The following is a 16,534-nucleotide window of genomic DNA, read 5'->3' as shown; positions in this document are numbered from 1 at the left end:
GCGAGAAGTGAAATATAAACAAATGCCTAAGTTTCCTTTTGGCACAATTAGACAATATGTATCCATCAGCTGCAAACTGACCTCAACTTGCAACAACCTTTGGGATTGCCTGTTGTGTGATTGGTATACTTTGTCCCCTTATATCTTTATGGACTGCTACTAGTATGTATCCTCTAGTAGGTATATAATCTTATTAAGTCAGTCTCCTACCAAACACACAAATTGTTCTTTCTTTCTGATCTGTACACCTATGCCAATTATTGTAATTTTATACAACTTCTAAAGCCCATGCAAATTACTTTGCTTGCTAATATTTCTGTCCCTCTACATCAATAATATCTGGAAAGAAATGAAAGAAGTGATAACAGAAAATACTTATCAAAACTGAGATACAAATTTAAATCTCATATATTGTACAAATATTCGAAGCTGATAAAACTTACATGCAAATTAAAACTTCATAGTGTGCAAATATTTTGAGATGATAAAACAACATATTACCAGAACTGAGTAGCAGAAAGGATGAACAGAGAGGCCGAGGACACAGAACACGAGGTATATGACATGATAAAGGAGCTCGCCATCTGTCACCTGCTGCTCTAACCTCTTGGCAAAGGTTCCTTTGTTCCCCATAAGACTCACTAAGTGGATACCTTTAATTAGGACCTGGTAAAACAAAGAGTTTATTTCAAATGGATTTATGATACTAAAATAAAATAATATCTCTATACAGCATAATCTTTTTGCTTACTTCAAATACAGAGCACAGCAGTTATGTACAATTTTTTCTGAACATCCTCTGTATCTAAAGCTTTCATGCATCTTTTCCTTCACTCTGCCCTATGTATAACATCCAGCGTAACAACTGTTCTTCATACTCAATTTCTTACCCTCTCTAATCTACCTAGGCAAAATCCCATCGTATGCACTCAGAGGTAGTGTTCTCCCCCTCTCTCTCTTAGTCCCAGATGAACCCAAGATGTAAAACCATGTATCATGTTTGGTGGCAAAGAAAAACAGTATTACCAAACAGACAAAATGTATGGTAAGCTCTAAGCTCTAGTCCTACCTAACGGTGAAATGTCATTCACTCGCCATCTCCCACTAGCAAGTCATGAGAATAACAGGTATCAAAAAATTAGACTAACAGCTTGCAAAAACTATAGTACTGTTCATTAAAACCATAGCGAACAAGCTGAAAAAAGAAATGTAATGTAGTAATTCAGTGTAAAGTAATTACATCAACAAAAAGGAAACATAAGTACACAACAAAACTCTGTGCATTGTTTATGTGATGAAAACAAAACAGTAATGCAATTGGTAAGAAACTGAGTATACCCTTGTGAAAGTATTAAGAATCAGTAAACATAAATTTTTTTTTAATAAACCTTACACAGACTTACATTGGCACTACCCAGCAGCCAAAGTGTAGGTTCTGGTCCAACAGAGAATATGAGACGCACTACAGATATTGACCCTAGGAGGTATATGAAGATTTGCTGCTGGAAACTCACAACAATGGCAAGGCCTATCAGAAGAACCACCCACAGCAGGCCATTTAAATGACCACTAATATCTGAAGATAAAGGAGAGATTTATTCTTCAAAATTTAGATATTGGACAAATTTCTTACTACTACAAAGCAACATTTTCTTCATTGATTATAGTGTGCACTTAGCATGTTCAAAATAATCACCACTTCATCAGCCTATTAAAAAGTAAATATACTGTTATCTAGACTTACTTGGCAAATGACTAGTATATGGATAGAAGAATGCAACTATAAGGTTGACCATCAGTGCTAATAAGAAGAGTAATCTGCTCCATAAGGACATGTAGTTACTAATTGTTGACAACACAGCTTGACCTGTAAATAAAATGATCAACCAGTATCATAAAAGTTTTTCCTGACACTCACATGCTTCCAAATGCAAATAAGAAAAATCAACTGTCCTGTCATCTTCAAAGTACCCTTATCGTCATCTAACTCTATACACTGCTATCATCCATTTTCAACTCATAATTCATATTTTCTCTAACTAAACATGACAGTTTACACTCTTTCTGGCTTTCTTTTCAAGCTAACGTACTGTCTTTTTTCCACAAAATCCTAATGTTCCCCTCCAAGTTCAGCTGGCAACTTGTAAACATGGTTGTTTTTCTCACAATTATTTCACAATGTTAGTTTCCTATTCTCCATTCCCTTCGCTCTCATTCTAATTTTTCTCTCTCCTTCCTATACACTGCCATCAGTGAAATACTCCCATTTCTAACTTTGTCCATAGAAATCATGTTAAAATGGAAATGATCAGTTCTGTCACCAAGTAACAAATAAACAAGCCTCAATTTTCTTAGAACTCTTACTAGTTAGCAGTTACCACTATACCTTTCAAATGCCTGATTTAAGAGACCACAAACATCCAAATCCCAGAAGGGTCATCCATACAGAAAACATCAGTGAACCTTCAGTGCACTAGTACTACTACCTGCCTCACTTCATTTGCTCTTAAATGTCACCTCAAACAAATCTGAAGTACATAGCAAGAAAAATAGCTTATCTAGAATTCAGTCATAAAACTCTTGTTCTGCACTGATTTATAAGGGGCCTCCATAGAAAAACAGTTCACAAAGCATTTCATGAGAGCAAAATTAAAGAGTTAGGGTATGAATTCACCGAGCAACAGTAGGTAGGAAGGATAGTTATTAGGAACATTAGACAGGAGCCTCTGTAGACACTGCCAGTGGCCTGTTAAGGGTGAGCCATAAAGGCTAAGAAGCACCACTGGAGTTTTTTAGTTATGGAGACTGTTACCATGGCCATCCCTTTAAGGGAGTTACAACTGGAACAGGCATCAGAGATATAGATATAGATAAATAGAGTAAGACTAAGCCCTCGCAACAGCAGAAGATCTGAAGAAAATCACAGCTCTTCAAATACTCTTTTCTAATATTAGTGAAATATTCAGTAACATGAGATTCTCACAATATATATTCCAGCCACTGATGGACATCTTATATGGAACAATAAGTTTTCAAATTTTTAATGACACAAGTGAGATCTACCTATTCATCAAGCTATATCTATGATGCCTGTTCCTTACAGGAACTCCCATCAAGATGGTGGCCATGACAAAAGTCTCCACTTATCCCTGTCTTTACATGCCTCCCTTTCATACAGCTTTCCGAGCATTCTTCCCCCAGTTCTCTCCCTCCAATACTCTTCCGCTATTTCCCCATGTCACAGCTAATCTTCTCACACCAACCCCTTTAATCGTATTATCATGCACTTTCTTTGTGAACTTCCTGTCTACCTGGCTTCTAATAATCAAAATATATAATAAAATAGCTATATACATCAACAAACATAAATATCACATACTAAAATGCATAAACTTGCTTTGGGGGGCTTAACAAACTGTTCACTCCCAGTCTCCCTCCATCCCTCATCACCAGCATTCTTAGCATCATTATATGTTGTCTGATATACCATTGAAATGGACACAGTTATTTAATCAGTCCAATTTGCATCCTGACAGAGTGTGGTATACAGAGGGTAAGTTGCTTTGGATATAATCCAAGCACGACACTTAGATTGATAAAAATTTTTGGTGAGGAACATAACCCACAAATTTCAATTACTCAACATTCTCCGGGAACAACAGATCCTCAAGAGCATAACCCCATTATTTTGCAAGCCTCCCAGTACTCTGAACAGATTCAATTTTGTACCGTTTAATCCTTCACACCAAAGTCTGCTCTGCAAACAGGGGTTTGTTCTTACATTCAGAGAATGGATGGCCTATGTCGAAGTTTAAGTTTGCTTCTGTTTCAAAACAATGTGCTGTGGAAGCCTTTTATACACTGCTTTTTCATTATTCGATGTCTTCTATGAATTTATCTATACTATATTTTTCTTAACATTTGCTTATCGATTTCTAATTAGTCTTCTGTAGTCAAGGTCTTTTGAACAGGTACCACAATCATGTCATACTGCTAGTGTCAATCGCAAGAAAATTGAAATTAACAAAAAGCACCACTGTTCCAGTGGTTATCTACACAGTAAAGAGTCTATGTGATAAATGGAAGGACATCTACATCAACTCAGCAATGTAGCACCAAACAATGTCTCTTACATGGTTTTGCCCGAAGCCCTTTCTTCCATGTGCAAAATGCACAAAATAAACAAAATGCCATTAAAATTAATAGTACAAATATTGGAATATAAAAATAAAGTAAATAAATTACAAGAAGGGGACTCCCTCCCAGATCACTCTCTTCTTAATCTCTCTCGTGCATAAACATCACTCCAAACTTTCACCCCTTCCCCTCTGGGAGGGAAGGAATGAGTTAGATGTCCAACTTTCCTACAACACGGGTTGAATGTATGGATGAGTCCATTTCCATGTGATCTCACAATGGTACATTGCAGCCAACTCTTCATTCTAATACAATAAGGAAACCACACTTACACTTAATTCACATGAGTGTGTGCTGCATAACTGATATGTGCAAATGTACAGTATCTAATAGAGATTAAGTTTTAATTCTAAACAGCTACATTAGGACTACTTGACTATACTGGAAAGTGTTTACATGGGCTTGCAAAAAGTGTAAAAAGAATACAAACTGTTTCCTTTTTTCTCCTAATGTGGTATGCTGACAGTAAGTTGGGTGTCATGTTAAAAACTATATTCTTTTCACACACTAATTCCTGGAATTTGTGTTTCTGTTGTGTTCATGCAAGTGCACTTACACCCATGTTAGAGTACATCACATCAAGAGTATGTATTAAGCTTCATCAAGCTAACTCCACATACTTCTTTCTTATGTCCATTACTGGCATTTACACAAAATATTCAAACAAAGGTTGTATACTTTGTCTGAACTCATATTAACACTCACCTTGCAATACTTTCTTGAACTCTCCAGAATAAATCCTCACCTCTTATCTCTACTGATGCTTTTTATGAAGTAATTTTGGTGTCAATGTTAATTACCTCCATTCCCATCTTTCGCAGGTTCTCAATATCTGTACAAATATAACACTGCAACTGTTAAATCCAATAATAAAAAAAGAAATAGTAATGTACTTACTTTTTAACTTCTTTTGCCACTGCATTTCTATAAACATATCATTACACTTTTCAAAGAAATCTGTGACTTTGGTTCCCTGCTCATCCCGTTCTGCTGTGTTGTAAACACGTTGTTTTGTTTCTTTAGTGAGATAATTGCAGATTTCTGGTATAGGAAAGACAATCTGTTCCATTGTGCGGTCACTACGGACAATCTGAATGAGAAAGACATTATCACAGTTGCATCTGCAACATCATTAATGATCAGTACACATTTATAAGTTAAAAAAAAGATTTAGAAAGTATTTTGAAGGACTGCCACATTTGTTGGTTGAAATTGTTTACAATGCTTATGAAGTTAAATTGCAGACATATGTGTGAAATATGAGTTAAACTCTGAGGACATATGGTAGTCATTCAGTCTAAAGATATTTTCTAAAAACACTTTTTACACCCACACATAAACAAATTGTTGGTCATCTTTCTATCCATCTATATCTCTTGACAAATCATCCCTCATATAACTCCCATCAGAGGATGGCCACAGCCAAAGTGTCTCCACTTATCCCTGTCCTTACATACCTCCCTTGCATAAGTCATTCTACACATTTTTCCCAATTTCTCTCCCTCCATTACTCTTCTGCTCTATTTCCCCATGCCAAAGGTGTCTTACTCTCACACAAATACCTTTAATTGTACTATCACACACCACACCAACCCCTGTAATTGTACTGTCATACACTCTCCTTTGTAAACTTCTTGTCTTGCATTCTTTCCACCTGCCTAAACCATCTCAAAGTATTACATTTCACCCACTCTGCCAACCTAGAAATCATTTCCTACCATACCAGATCTTTCATACAACCCCTCATTACTTTCTTCATTCTATCTCATCATATCATATGCTCCTCTCAAATATCTCATTTCTCTAACCTGTATTCTTGACCTGTGAGATTCATCCGAAGTCCATGTTTAGGTGGCATAGGTCAAGGCTGGGAGTATTATGCTGTCCCTTAATCCTATCTTCACTTCCATACTTACACCTCTAACATTTACTGTTCAAGTAAGGGATCCAAATGAGTCCTGCAATGTATTGCTCTCTTCCTTATCTCTCCTTCCAAATCACCAAACTTATCCAAGATAACTCCCAAATACTTAAACTCTCAGTGATCTTTAAAGAATTTTCCAAAATATATTGCTTCTGACAAGAGATACAACTTACCTCAATCTGAGCTGTATTTTCCCGATAGTGAGTAAGAGCCTTGCTCAACTTTTCATTGCCACTTTTACTCAGCAGTTCCTCTAAGCCTTTGTGATGCTTTGCCAGCTGGTGACACAAAATGTATATGTTGTGGCCCACCTGGAAGAAAATCTTTTATTTTGTGCAGTACTATCAAGAAAGAATGACTATATCTAAAGACAAGTTCTTGGCACACAAAGAAATATTTCAGGATACCGAATTCATATTTTGAGAACATTATATCACAAAAAAAAGCAGAATAAAAGGCATCCACATAAAACCAAATCATGCAAAAAATGGATACAAAAATACAAGGTTTTCTGAAATAAAAACTACCACACACTACCAACAATAGTCCTAGGCACCAAAAAGAGAATATATTCTTAATGGAAGCTTGATTTAAACCCTTAAAAGTTTGGAAGAGAAACTGTCATAGGGTAAATGTGTAAATACATTTCTACCAACAAAGAAAATTACCTTTTTCAGAGTTAAACATTTCACAAAAATCATGAACACTAAACAATTCTGACAGTCAGACATTTCAATTTCTTTAATAGAAGTTGGCTGTTTTCAGCAAAAGAACAAAATGTTTACTAATCACATTTAATCACCCCTATGTTTCACTTACTTGCTATTTCCTTCATTAGCAATGAAGCACCAGGAACATTTGAAGAAAGGCCACGTTTGTTCACATCTGTTCTAAAGCTGTCATGTGCAATGCACCAAAACAACAGACCCCTACCCTCAGTCACACCCAAAATGTTAATTACTTGACTAATTACCCTATAATTACTTTTTTGGTCACAGATTCGAATTCAGCACACTTAATAGCACCAATGGTGAAATTTTAAAGAAAATCAAATTTTTCAAAAAAATCAAGAAAAATGTCTAGCATTTTCCGGCTCAATTTTTAAATTGATTTAGATTTTCATCAAAATCTCTATATAAATGTTAATCCTTATGCTGAATACATATTTGAAGTAAAAAAAATTGGTTTTTCGTGAATTTTTCAATGTTAATGACCCTTGGGTTAATCATATCAAAATTCACATGCTAATTACTTGACTAATTACCCTAGAATTTCTTTTTTGGTCACAGATTTGAATTCAGCAAACTTAATAACACCAATGGTGAACTTTTAAAGAAAATCTAATTTTTCAAAAAAATCAAGAAAAATGCATTTTGCTCAGATTTTCAACTTTCTCAAATTTTAATGAAAATCAGTGTATAGATGCTATTCTACATAGTGATTAAGTATTTGCAGTCAAAAGACTGCATTTTGCAATATTAAGCATTTAATTTACATTTGGATTAATTACCATAATATTCATATGCTAATTACTTGACTATAGGAATTTTTAGGTTTTGACCACAGATTCGTATTCAGTGTATTTAAAAGCATCTATGCTGAAATTTTCAAGAAAATCCATTTTTTCAAAAAAATAAAAGTACATGCCTTGCATTTTCTCAAATTTTCAACTTCCTCATATTTTAATGAAAATCTGTGTATAGATGTTATTCTGCATGGTGATTAAGTATTTGCAGTCAAAAGACTGCATTTCGTAATATCAAGTGTTTAATTAACACTTGGATTAATTACCATAATATTCACATATTAATTACTTGACTAATACGAATTTTTAGGTTTTGACCACAAATTCATATTCAGCGTATTTAAACGCACCTATGCTGAAATTTTCAAGAAAATCCATTTTTTTCAAAAAAATCAAATATCCAAGGCCTTGCTTGCATTTTGCTCAGATTTTCAACTTCCGCAGATTTTAATGAAAATCTGTGTATAAATGTCACTCTACATGGTGATTAAGTATTTGCAGTCAAAAGTCTGCATTTTGTAATATTAAGTGATTGATTAACACGGATTAATTACCATAATATTCACATGCTAATTACTCAACTAATCATATGAATTTTAAGGTTTGACCACAGATTCATATTCAGCATACTTAAAAGTATCTATGCTGAAATTTTCAAGAAAATTCATTTTTTCAAAAAAATCAAGAAAAATCCAAGGTCTTGCATTTTGCTCAGATTTTCAATTTGCTCAGATTTTAATGAAAATCTGTGTATAGATATTGTTCTACACAGTAAATAAGTATTTGCAGACTTTTGACTGCAAATTTTGTTTAGCAGCACTTTTTGACATGGAAAGCCTTATAAAACATATTCATATGGTGGAATAAGGATTATGTGATTCTTTAAGATGGTAAGAATTATAAAAGACTGGTTCTATGTTCTTTTCATTCATAACATACGCACAACCAGTAGCTTCGTAAAAGTAGGTTAGAAATAGAACATAATTTCTAAACTACCCTTGAAATTAATATCTTTAAAGGATATTTTAATGTGAAATACTGAAGCACACAATGTGAAGATCTAATAAAACTAATGTCTTACTTCTTTTGGGGAAACTCCGTCATCATCAGAGGAGCCATCCTCAAAGAACTCATCATCATCCATACTCTCCTGATGATACAAGTTGCACACTACGTCCAGCTGGAAATTTGAAATTATTATTCTCTTTTCACAAAAAATATGAGAAGACTACTGCAAACCAAGACCTTCTACAAGGCATCTCAATCTACCCTATCCCATGCTTTCTCCAGATCCATACATGTCACATACAAATACCTGATGATTCATATATTTTGGTCTACCTTTTTAAGTGGTTTCCTCAGCAAAACCGTTAGAGTCTCTAATGATGTTTGTAACCTTTCATTTTCTTATCATTTTCTCTCATAAATACATAATAATTGGTAAACAGGAATTCATCCCTTTAGCTTTCTAAAATACTTCTTAAAATGAGTATCACCATCAGGGGCATATCTAGGGGAAATAGCGCCTATGGCAAGCATCGAAATTGCACTCCTGGCTTAATTAAAAATGTACATATAGTGGGTGTATATAAAAATACATGCTTCTGTATGATGTTCCTACTAACTACTTCTATCTCTTGCTCCTAATATTTTGCCAAACAACAAGGTTGACACATAGTGCTCACCACAGGAAACTCTTAGAGTTAAGAAGAATGAGTCATGTGAGATGCTATGTGTGACAAGGAGAGACTGCATGTTTGAGAACAAAATGTTAATCCCATTTAAACAACAAACAAACAATTTTCAAAATAATTTTATATATTAAGTCCAAGAATTTGGCAATTTCATAATAATAACAACAAAAATATGATCATAAGTACCAACCATACCAAAACAACTGGAATCACAATGCTCATTTTGAATTCCATCGAACCCAAGGGTAGTGATACTTTTTTAGCCTCCAGTAACAACTGGGCAAAATATCATAACAAAGGATAAACCTACAATCAGATGACCTTACAAACAGTTACTCTAATGGTTGCCTATGTCTACTACAAATGCTTCTTCCAGAAAATCCAATGCTGAATACTCATATTCCAGACATTCATGCACATCTGCACAATGAATGACAAAAATGTACAAAATATAAGTATTTACCAGTTGGTCAATATGCATGCTCTGAAGAATCCGTTCTGCATTTTCTGAGTCTGCTCTTGATTCCATAATGGCTAACAGCAATTTAGAAGCATTGTTCTTCAACTCTAATACAAGATCCATGCGAGCCTTTGCCAATGGATTGATGTCACTAAGTATAAGAGCTGTTATGATGTGAAGTCCATTGGATTCATGAGTTGCTGAAAAAAGTAATCCTGTTAGTAAAAACAGGAAAACTGTCTTGCAGATCATGTGTCACGTCTGTTTTGCAGATTAAGAAAGTCATAATAAAGCTATCCTCATCAGAACTGAAAACACTAATGTTAAAGGTGATGTCAAACCTTTCCTGAAGCAAATGTGGCAAAAACGAAAGATGAAAAACAATGTAAACAGAAACTTACCAATGCAGTTTTGGTTTTCATGGCATGGTCCCTGACAATATTCAGTGAGTGTCTCCAGAGTCTGATTGATAAGAGAGACATTGTGTTCATTGATATACAAACCAAGGAGACCTAAACCACCAGTTGTGGACCCACATATGCAATCCAAAAACATGAGAGTTTTGCTGACTAGATTGTAGTTAGTCTTGCTCTTTTGATTACGTAAAAATATCTGAAAAAGAAAAAAAAAATTCTGAACATTCATGAAAACTACTACAAAATGAATATTTAAGAAAAATAACCCGTCAAGCAACTCATAGAAAAAGCTGGTCTCATGGAAGAACTTCGAAAGTGAAAGTAATGAACCTTTAAAAAGAACATTTTGTCACCTTATTTTTTTTATTACAACTAACATTATTTTCTATGCCATATTTACAATACAGCTTCATGGAGAATGGAAGATTATGTTCCTGCATATCACACTGCCTAATAAACCCTTTTCTCTCTTATATCTTTTCTGGGTACAGTGCTTTTACCTCCCACAGTTTTCTCATCAACACATGCAACCTGATCTTATTTCAAGTATATCAACTCTTCCAACAGAACATGTATATGGCAACTGCTTCACTAATATGATAGCTGCACCAGCAAATGTAACTTCTTCACTATGACCGTCAAAACAATAAACAAATTTTCAGTTGAAAAATATTGGTGTATGTTTCAAAACAATTCTGTAAAATCAATTCTACTTTGATACGGGAAATGCATGAACATGAAATACACTAAACTTTAACCTTCCTCAAACATATTTTCTTATGAACAGTTGATTACCTATTTGTAAAGTAAGGGGATGGAGTATTACAGAAGTGGGTCCCCATCTCTTGAATATTTCATACTATCATAATGATAAGCTGCTTCAACACATGATACTATGTTTTTTTATGAACCACTGTAAGCTTCTTTAAGACATGAAGATGGCACTTTAGTACCAAGTTCTTAAGTATCAAGTACTGAGACATTCTATTTACCTTATGCTTTTGATAATCTTGGAAATAAGCTTGATCTTAAATGCCATTGTAAGATGCAAAACAAATTATATGAAAAGGAAAGATATGCAATGGACATCTGAATACGGTGTTGAGAGCTGTGTACTTATAAGTAAGAGGGCCTGAAAAAAGGTAAACAAATAGTACAAGTGACTGAGATGGATTTGTTTTACAACAAAATCTTTTTCCTTTCTTTCATACCTGTTTGCTGTTTCCTACCTCAGCAAAGAAGTACTAAGAAAAAATGACTGACAAAGGAAAAAAACCTCACTTGGATCCTTCCCCTGTAAAGGATAGGAAAATTCCCAGCACACTGCCCCAACCCCTACTGGTCATCTTCTAAGACATAAAGGAGATATGTGAGTTGCTTCTCTCTACCCAAACACAAGGATAAAATATTTCTATACTTATTGGAAAAATAACATCTATACAATGGCAAATGCTTCACACATAACTTTGTAGGGGTAATGTTATATTCATAAGTCTCCTTATCATGTAAGTGTTTCCAGTAATTGAGGCATGTCACCTTAATTTTATTTAAGCTTAATTTACAAACCTGGAGATACAAGTTGTGATTTTCACAAAGAAGCTGCAAGAACCGAAGAACGGGTTCCATGACAGTAATCTTTGGAGAAAGTTTGGGGTTATCTGCATTAGCATCCTTATTGCCACGGCCTCCATAGTTCTCACCCACTTCTTCCAGTGTGTTGAGGCCTAGACAAGAGTTGTTGTCATCCCCTGAACAACAAGCAAGGAATCTAATCAGATTCTAATTCATAAAATATACACTAATATTTCAAATGAAAAGGAACTACTAGTCAATGTCAAAGTGAAATAGATGTTAATGGTGGGTGACTATTTTACTTGTGCAGAGCAAAACTTGCTTCCATGTTCATGCAACCTTTCTCTACAAGACATAAATAAGAAAATAAAACAAACAAATCTGTCAATCCATCATCATTCCTACATACCATGAACAGAAAAAGTACAAAAGGACTTGAATAATGAAGATGATAAGGATATGTTGACAAATGCACTGCTCGGTAAAAAGGACAAGTGATCCCATATAAATGCAGTTATAACAGAACCTAAAATCCTGCATATCCTCAAATCCTACTGTGATTCAGCACTTCACATTTGCTCAAGCTTTCATCTATATTCATTTTCCCTCAATATCCAACAAATATACCCTCTTACAGTCAACCTCTCCATGTGTCTGAAACACTTTAGCACACTCTCTTCAGCTCTCTCAAAAATACTCCTCTTACTACAGCACTTCTCTCTTACCTATCATTCCTTGTTTGATCAACCCTTCTCATACCACTTACTGCCCTCAAACACTTCATTTCCATTACATCTAACCTGTTCTGTACTTCTTTATCTAGCGTACACACCTTGCATCCTTACAACACTGACGGGACTACTGTACCATCAAACTTACCCATCTTTGCCCTAACAGACAGTGATCTCACTCTCCAAACACTCCTTAATGCAACAAGGACCTTGGCTCACATCATCCATTTTATGCCTTACTTCAGCCCACATATCATTACAGTTTCCCAAATTTGCTTATTTTACACAAGTATATTCCTCCATCAAAGAACATCAGAATAAACAATAAACCAAATACTTGTCTTGAATAATTGAACTCTTAAAGTCCAAAAACTAATCTATGAGATCCATCCAACCCCAACAAACAACACTGACAAAATATACTTTTCATTATTATACATGATTGCTGTTTCCCATGTTAGCGAGGTAGTGCCAGAAAACAGATAAAGGAAGATCCATCCACTCATATACACATATATATACATACATACACGCACATACAAGTATATATTTCTATTTCCACACATTTCTCTTACCCTTTAATTACTTACTCAATCAAAACAACTCACAACACATCCATAAAATATATGCACACCATAATTACTTGACAAGCAATAAACAACTGCCCTTCTGCTTCAATCTTTAGCGTCAGCTCTCCAAGCATACACTCCCCTTATATCACAACTTCCAAGACATGCATGAATCACACTCTCCTTTCTATGTTCTGAATACCACCAATACCCACAACATTTCAAACACTGATTCAACACACTTCAAGAACCCTCATGACTGTGATACAACTACTACGAGGAAGACAATGAACACTTACTGCTCAATTTGCCGACACTCTTCCCATATTCACACAAACACAATATTACTAAACTTTAGGAGATACAATATTTACCTGTGCTGCCGGCTCTAATATTTGTGTAAGCCTGTGAAGTAACAGATGCAGCAACAGACAGCTCTTCCCGAATCTCGTCATTCATAACCAATCCATTGGGCTTGTGTCCTGTGGGAGTCAAAGAAGAAAAAGGAAGGATACAGAGCTTAGCATGGAATATGAGGTATCAAGAAACTGCAGAAAATAATTTTATAGTAATTTACAGATGGTACTGAACTGTAGATCCATGCCAGTCTTGTTACTCTGTGCATCATCTATAAAATCCATTGTTCCAATCCACTTTATCCCATGCAAGCCTTTCTCCCTCCTACATGTTCAGGGCCCATTGTTCACTCCATCCTTCCATCTTCAATATATATATATATATATATATATTTTCTTTCTTTCATACTATCCGCCATTTCCCGCATCAGCGAGGTAGCGTTACGAACAGAGGACTGGGCCTCTGAGGAAACATCCTCATCCAGCCCCCTTCTCTGTTCCTTCCTTTGGAAAATAAAAAAAAAAAAAAAAAGAGAGAGAGAGGAGGATTTCCAGCCCCCCCCTCCCTTCCCTTTTAGTCGCCTTCTACGACACGCAGGGAATACGTGGGAAGTATTCTTTCTCCCCTATCCCCAGGGAATAAATATATATATATATATATATATATATATATATATATATATATATATATATATATATATATATATATATTATCCCTAGGGATAGGGGATTAAGAATACTTCCCACGTATTCCCTGCGTGTCGTAGAAGGCGACTAAAAGGGGAGGGAGCGGGGGGCTGGAAATCCTCCCCTCTCGTTTTTTTTTTTTTTTGTTTTTTCCCCCCAAAAGAAGGAACAGAGGGGGCCAGGTGAGGATATTCCAAAAAGGCCCAGTCCTCTGTTCTTAACGCTACCTCACTAACGCGGGAAATGGCGAATAGTTTAAAAGAAGGAAAGTAAATAAAGTAAATAAAGTGCATAAGACAAGGGAGCAAATGGGAACTTCAGTGAAGGGCGCAAATGGGGAGGTGATAACAAGTAGTGGTGATGTGAGAAGGAGATGGAGTGAGTATTTTGAAGGTTTGTTGAATGTGTTTGATGATAGAGTGGCAGATATAGGGTGTTTTGGTCGAGGTGGTGTGCAAAGTGAGAGGGTTAGGGAAAATGATTTGGTAAACAGAGAAGAGGTAGTAAAAGCTTTGCGGAAGATGAAAGCCGGCAAGGCTTTCAAGGTTTGGATGGTATTGTAGTGGAATTTATTAAAAAAGGGGGTGACTGTATTATTGACTGGTTGGTAAGGTTATTTAATGTATGTATGACTCATGGTGAGGTGCCTGAGGATTGGCGGAATGCGTGCATAGTGCCATTGTACAAAGGCAAAGGGGATAAGAGTGAGTGCTCAAATTACAGAGGTATAAGTTTGTTGAGTATTCCTGGTAAATTATATGGGAAGGTATTGATTGAGAGGGTGAAGGAATGTACAGAGCATCAGATTGAGGAAGAGCATTGTGGTTTCAGAAGTGGTAGAGGATGTGTGGATCAGGTGTTTGCTTTGAAGAATGTATGTGAGAAATACTTAGAAAAGCAAATGGATTTGTATGTAGCATTTATGGATCTGGAGAAGGCATATGATAGAGTTGATAGAGATGCTCTGTGGAAGGTATTAAGAATATATGGTGTGGGAGGCAAGTTGTTAGAAGCAGTGAAAAGTTTTTATCGAGGATGTACAGCATGTGTACGTGTAGGAAGAGAGGAAGGTGATTGGTTCTCAGTGAATGTAGGTTTGCGGCAGGGGTGTGTGATGTCTCCATGGTTGTTTAATTTGTTTATGGATGGGGTTGTTAGGGAGGTGAATGCAAGAGTTTTGGAAAGAGGGGCAAGTATGAAGTCTGTTGGGGATGAGAGAGCTTGGGAAGTGAGTCAGTTGTTGTTCGCTGATGATACAGCGCTGGTGGCTGATTCATGTGAGAAACTGCAGAAGCTGGTGACTGAGTTTGGTAAAGTGTGTGAAAGAAAGTTAAGAGTAAATGTGAATAAGAGCAAGGTTATTAGGTACAGTAGGGTTGAGGGTCAAGTCAATTGGGAGGTAAGTTTGAATGGAGAAAAACTGGAGGAAGTAAAGTGTTTTAGATATCTGGGAGTGGATCTGGCAGCGATAGGAACCATGGAAGCGGAAGTGGATCATAGGGTGGGGGAGGGGGCGAAAATTCTGGGAGCCTTGAAGAATGTGTGGAAGTCGAGAGCATTATCTCGGAAAGCAAAAATGGGTATGTTTGAAGGAATAGTGGTTCCAGCAATATTGTATGGTTGCGAGGCGTGGGCTATGGATAGAGTTGTGCGCAGGAGGATGGATGTGCTGGAAATGAGATGTTTGAGGACAATGTGTGGTGTGAGGTGGTTTGATCGAGTAAGTAACGTAAGGGTAAGAGAGATGTGTGGAAATAAAAAGAGCGTGGTTGAGAGAGCAGAAGAGGGTGTTTTGAAATGGTTTGGGCACATGGAGAGAATGAGCGAGGAAAGATTGACCAAGAGGATATATGTGTCGGAGGTGGAGGGAACGAGGAGAAGTGGGAGACCAAATTGGAGGTGGAAAGATGGAGTGAAAAAGATTTTGTGTGATCGGGGCCTGAACATGCAGGAGGGTGAAAGGAGGGCAAGGAATAGAGTGAATTGGATCGATGTGGTATACCGGGGTTGACGTGCTGTCAGTGGGTTGAATCAGGGCATGTGAAGCGTTTGGGGTAAACCATGGAAAGCTGTGTAGGTATGTATATTTGCGTGTGTGGACGTATGTATATACATGTGTATGGGGGTGGGTTGGGCCATTTCTTTCGTCTGTTTCCTTGTGCTACCTCGCAAACGCGGGAGAGTGGCGAAAAAAAAAAAAAAAATATTATCCCTGGGGATAGGGGATTAAGAATACTTCCCACGTATTCCATGCGTGTCGTAGAAGGCGACTAAAAGGGGAGGGAGGGGGGGCTGGAAATCCTCCCCTCTCATTTTTTTTTAATTTTCCAAAAGAAGGAACAGAGGGGGCCAGGTGAGGATATTCCATGTGTCATGTGTAATGCACCAAAACCACAGCTCCCT

General features: G+C 36.3%; 2 protein-coding genes across 3 annotated transcripts in view; one reads left to right on the top strand and one right to left on the bottom strand.

Annotated features, from left to right (window-relative positions):
- Itpr (Inositol 1,4,5,-trisphosphate receptor) overlaps positions 1–16,534 on the bottom strand; it is a 266,291-nt gene that overhangs the window by 22,336 nt on the left and 227,421 nt on the right. Inside the window, exons 44-53 of the mRNA XM_071662011.1 lie at positions 13,463–13,570; positions 11,783–11,964; positions 10,202–10,412; positions 9,804–10,000; positions 8,728–8,826; positions 6,295–6,432; positions 5,095–5,287; positions 1,745–1,867; positions 1,404–1,576; positions 502–666 (exon numbers count right to left, since the gene is read on the bottom strand). Of these exons, the coding sequence (XP_071518112.1) occupies positions 502–666; positions 1,404–1,576; positions 1,745–1,867; positions 5,095–5,287; positions 6,295–6,432; positions 8,728–8,826; positions 9,804–10,000; positions 10,202–10,412; positions 11,783–11,964; positions 13,463–13,570 (1,589 nt within the window). The remainder of the gene's footprint in view (positions 1–501; positions 667–1,403; positions 1,577–1,744; positions 1,868–5,094; positions 5,288–6,294; positions 6,433–8,727; positions 8,827–9,803; positions 10,001–10,201; positions 10,413–11,782; positions 11,965–13,462; positions 13,571–16,534) is intronic.
- LOC139748689 (prolyl endopeptidase) overlaps positions 1–16,534 on the top strand; it is a 245,071-nt gene that overhangs the window by 66,005 nt on the left and 162,532 nt on the right. The window lies entirely within an intron of this gene.

Source organism: Panulirus ornatus, chromosome 5 (assembly GCF_036320965.1).
Source record: "Panulirus ornatus isolate Po-2019 chromosome 5, ASM3632096v1, whole genome shotgun sequence".
In the NCBI taxonomy this organism is placed as follows: Eukaryota; Metazoa; Arthropoda; class Malacostraca; order Decapoda; family Palinuridae; genus Panulirus; species Panulirus ornatus.
This window is presented reverse-complemented; position numbering and strand designations above follow the sequence as displayed.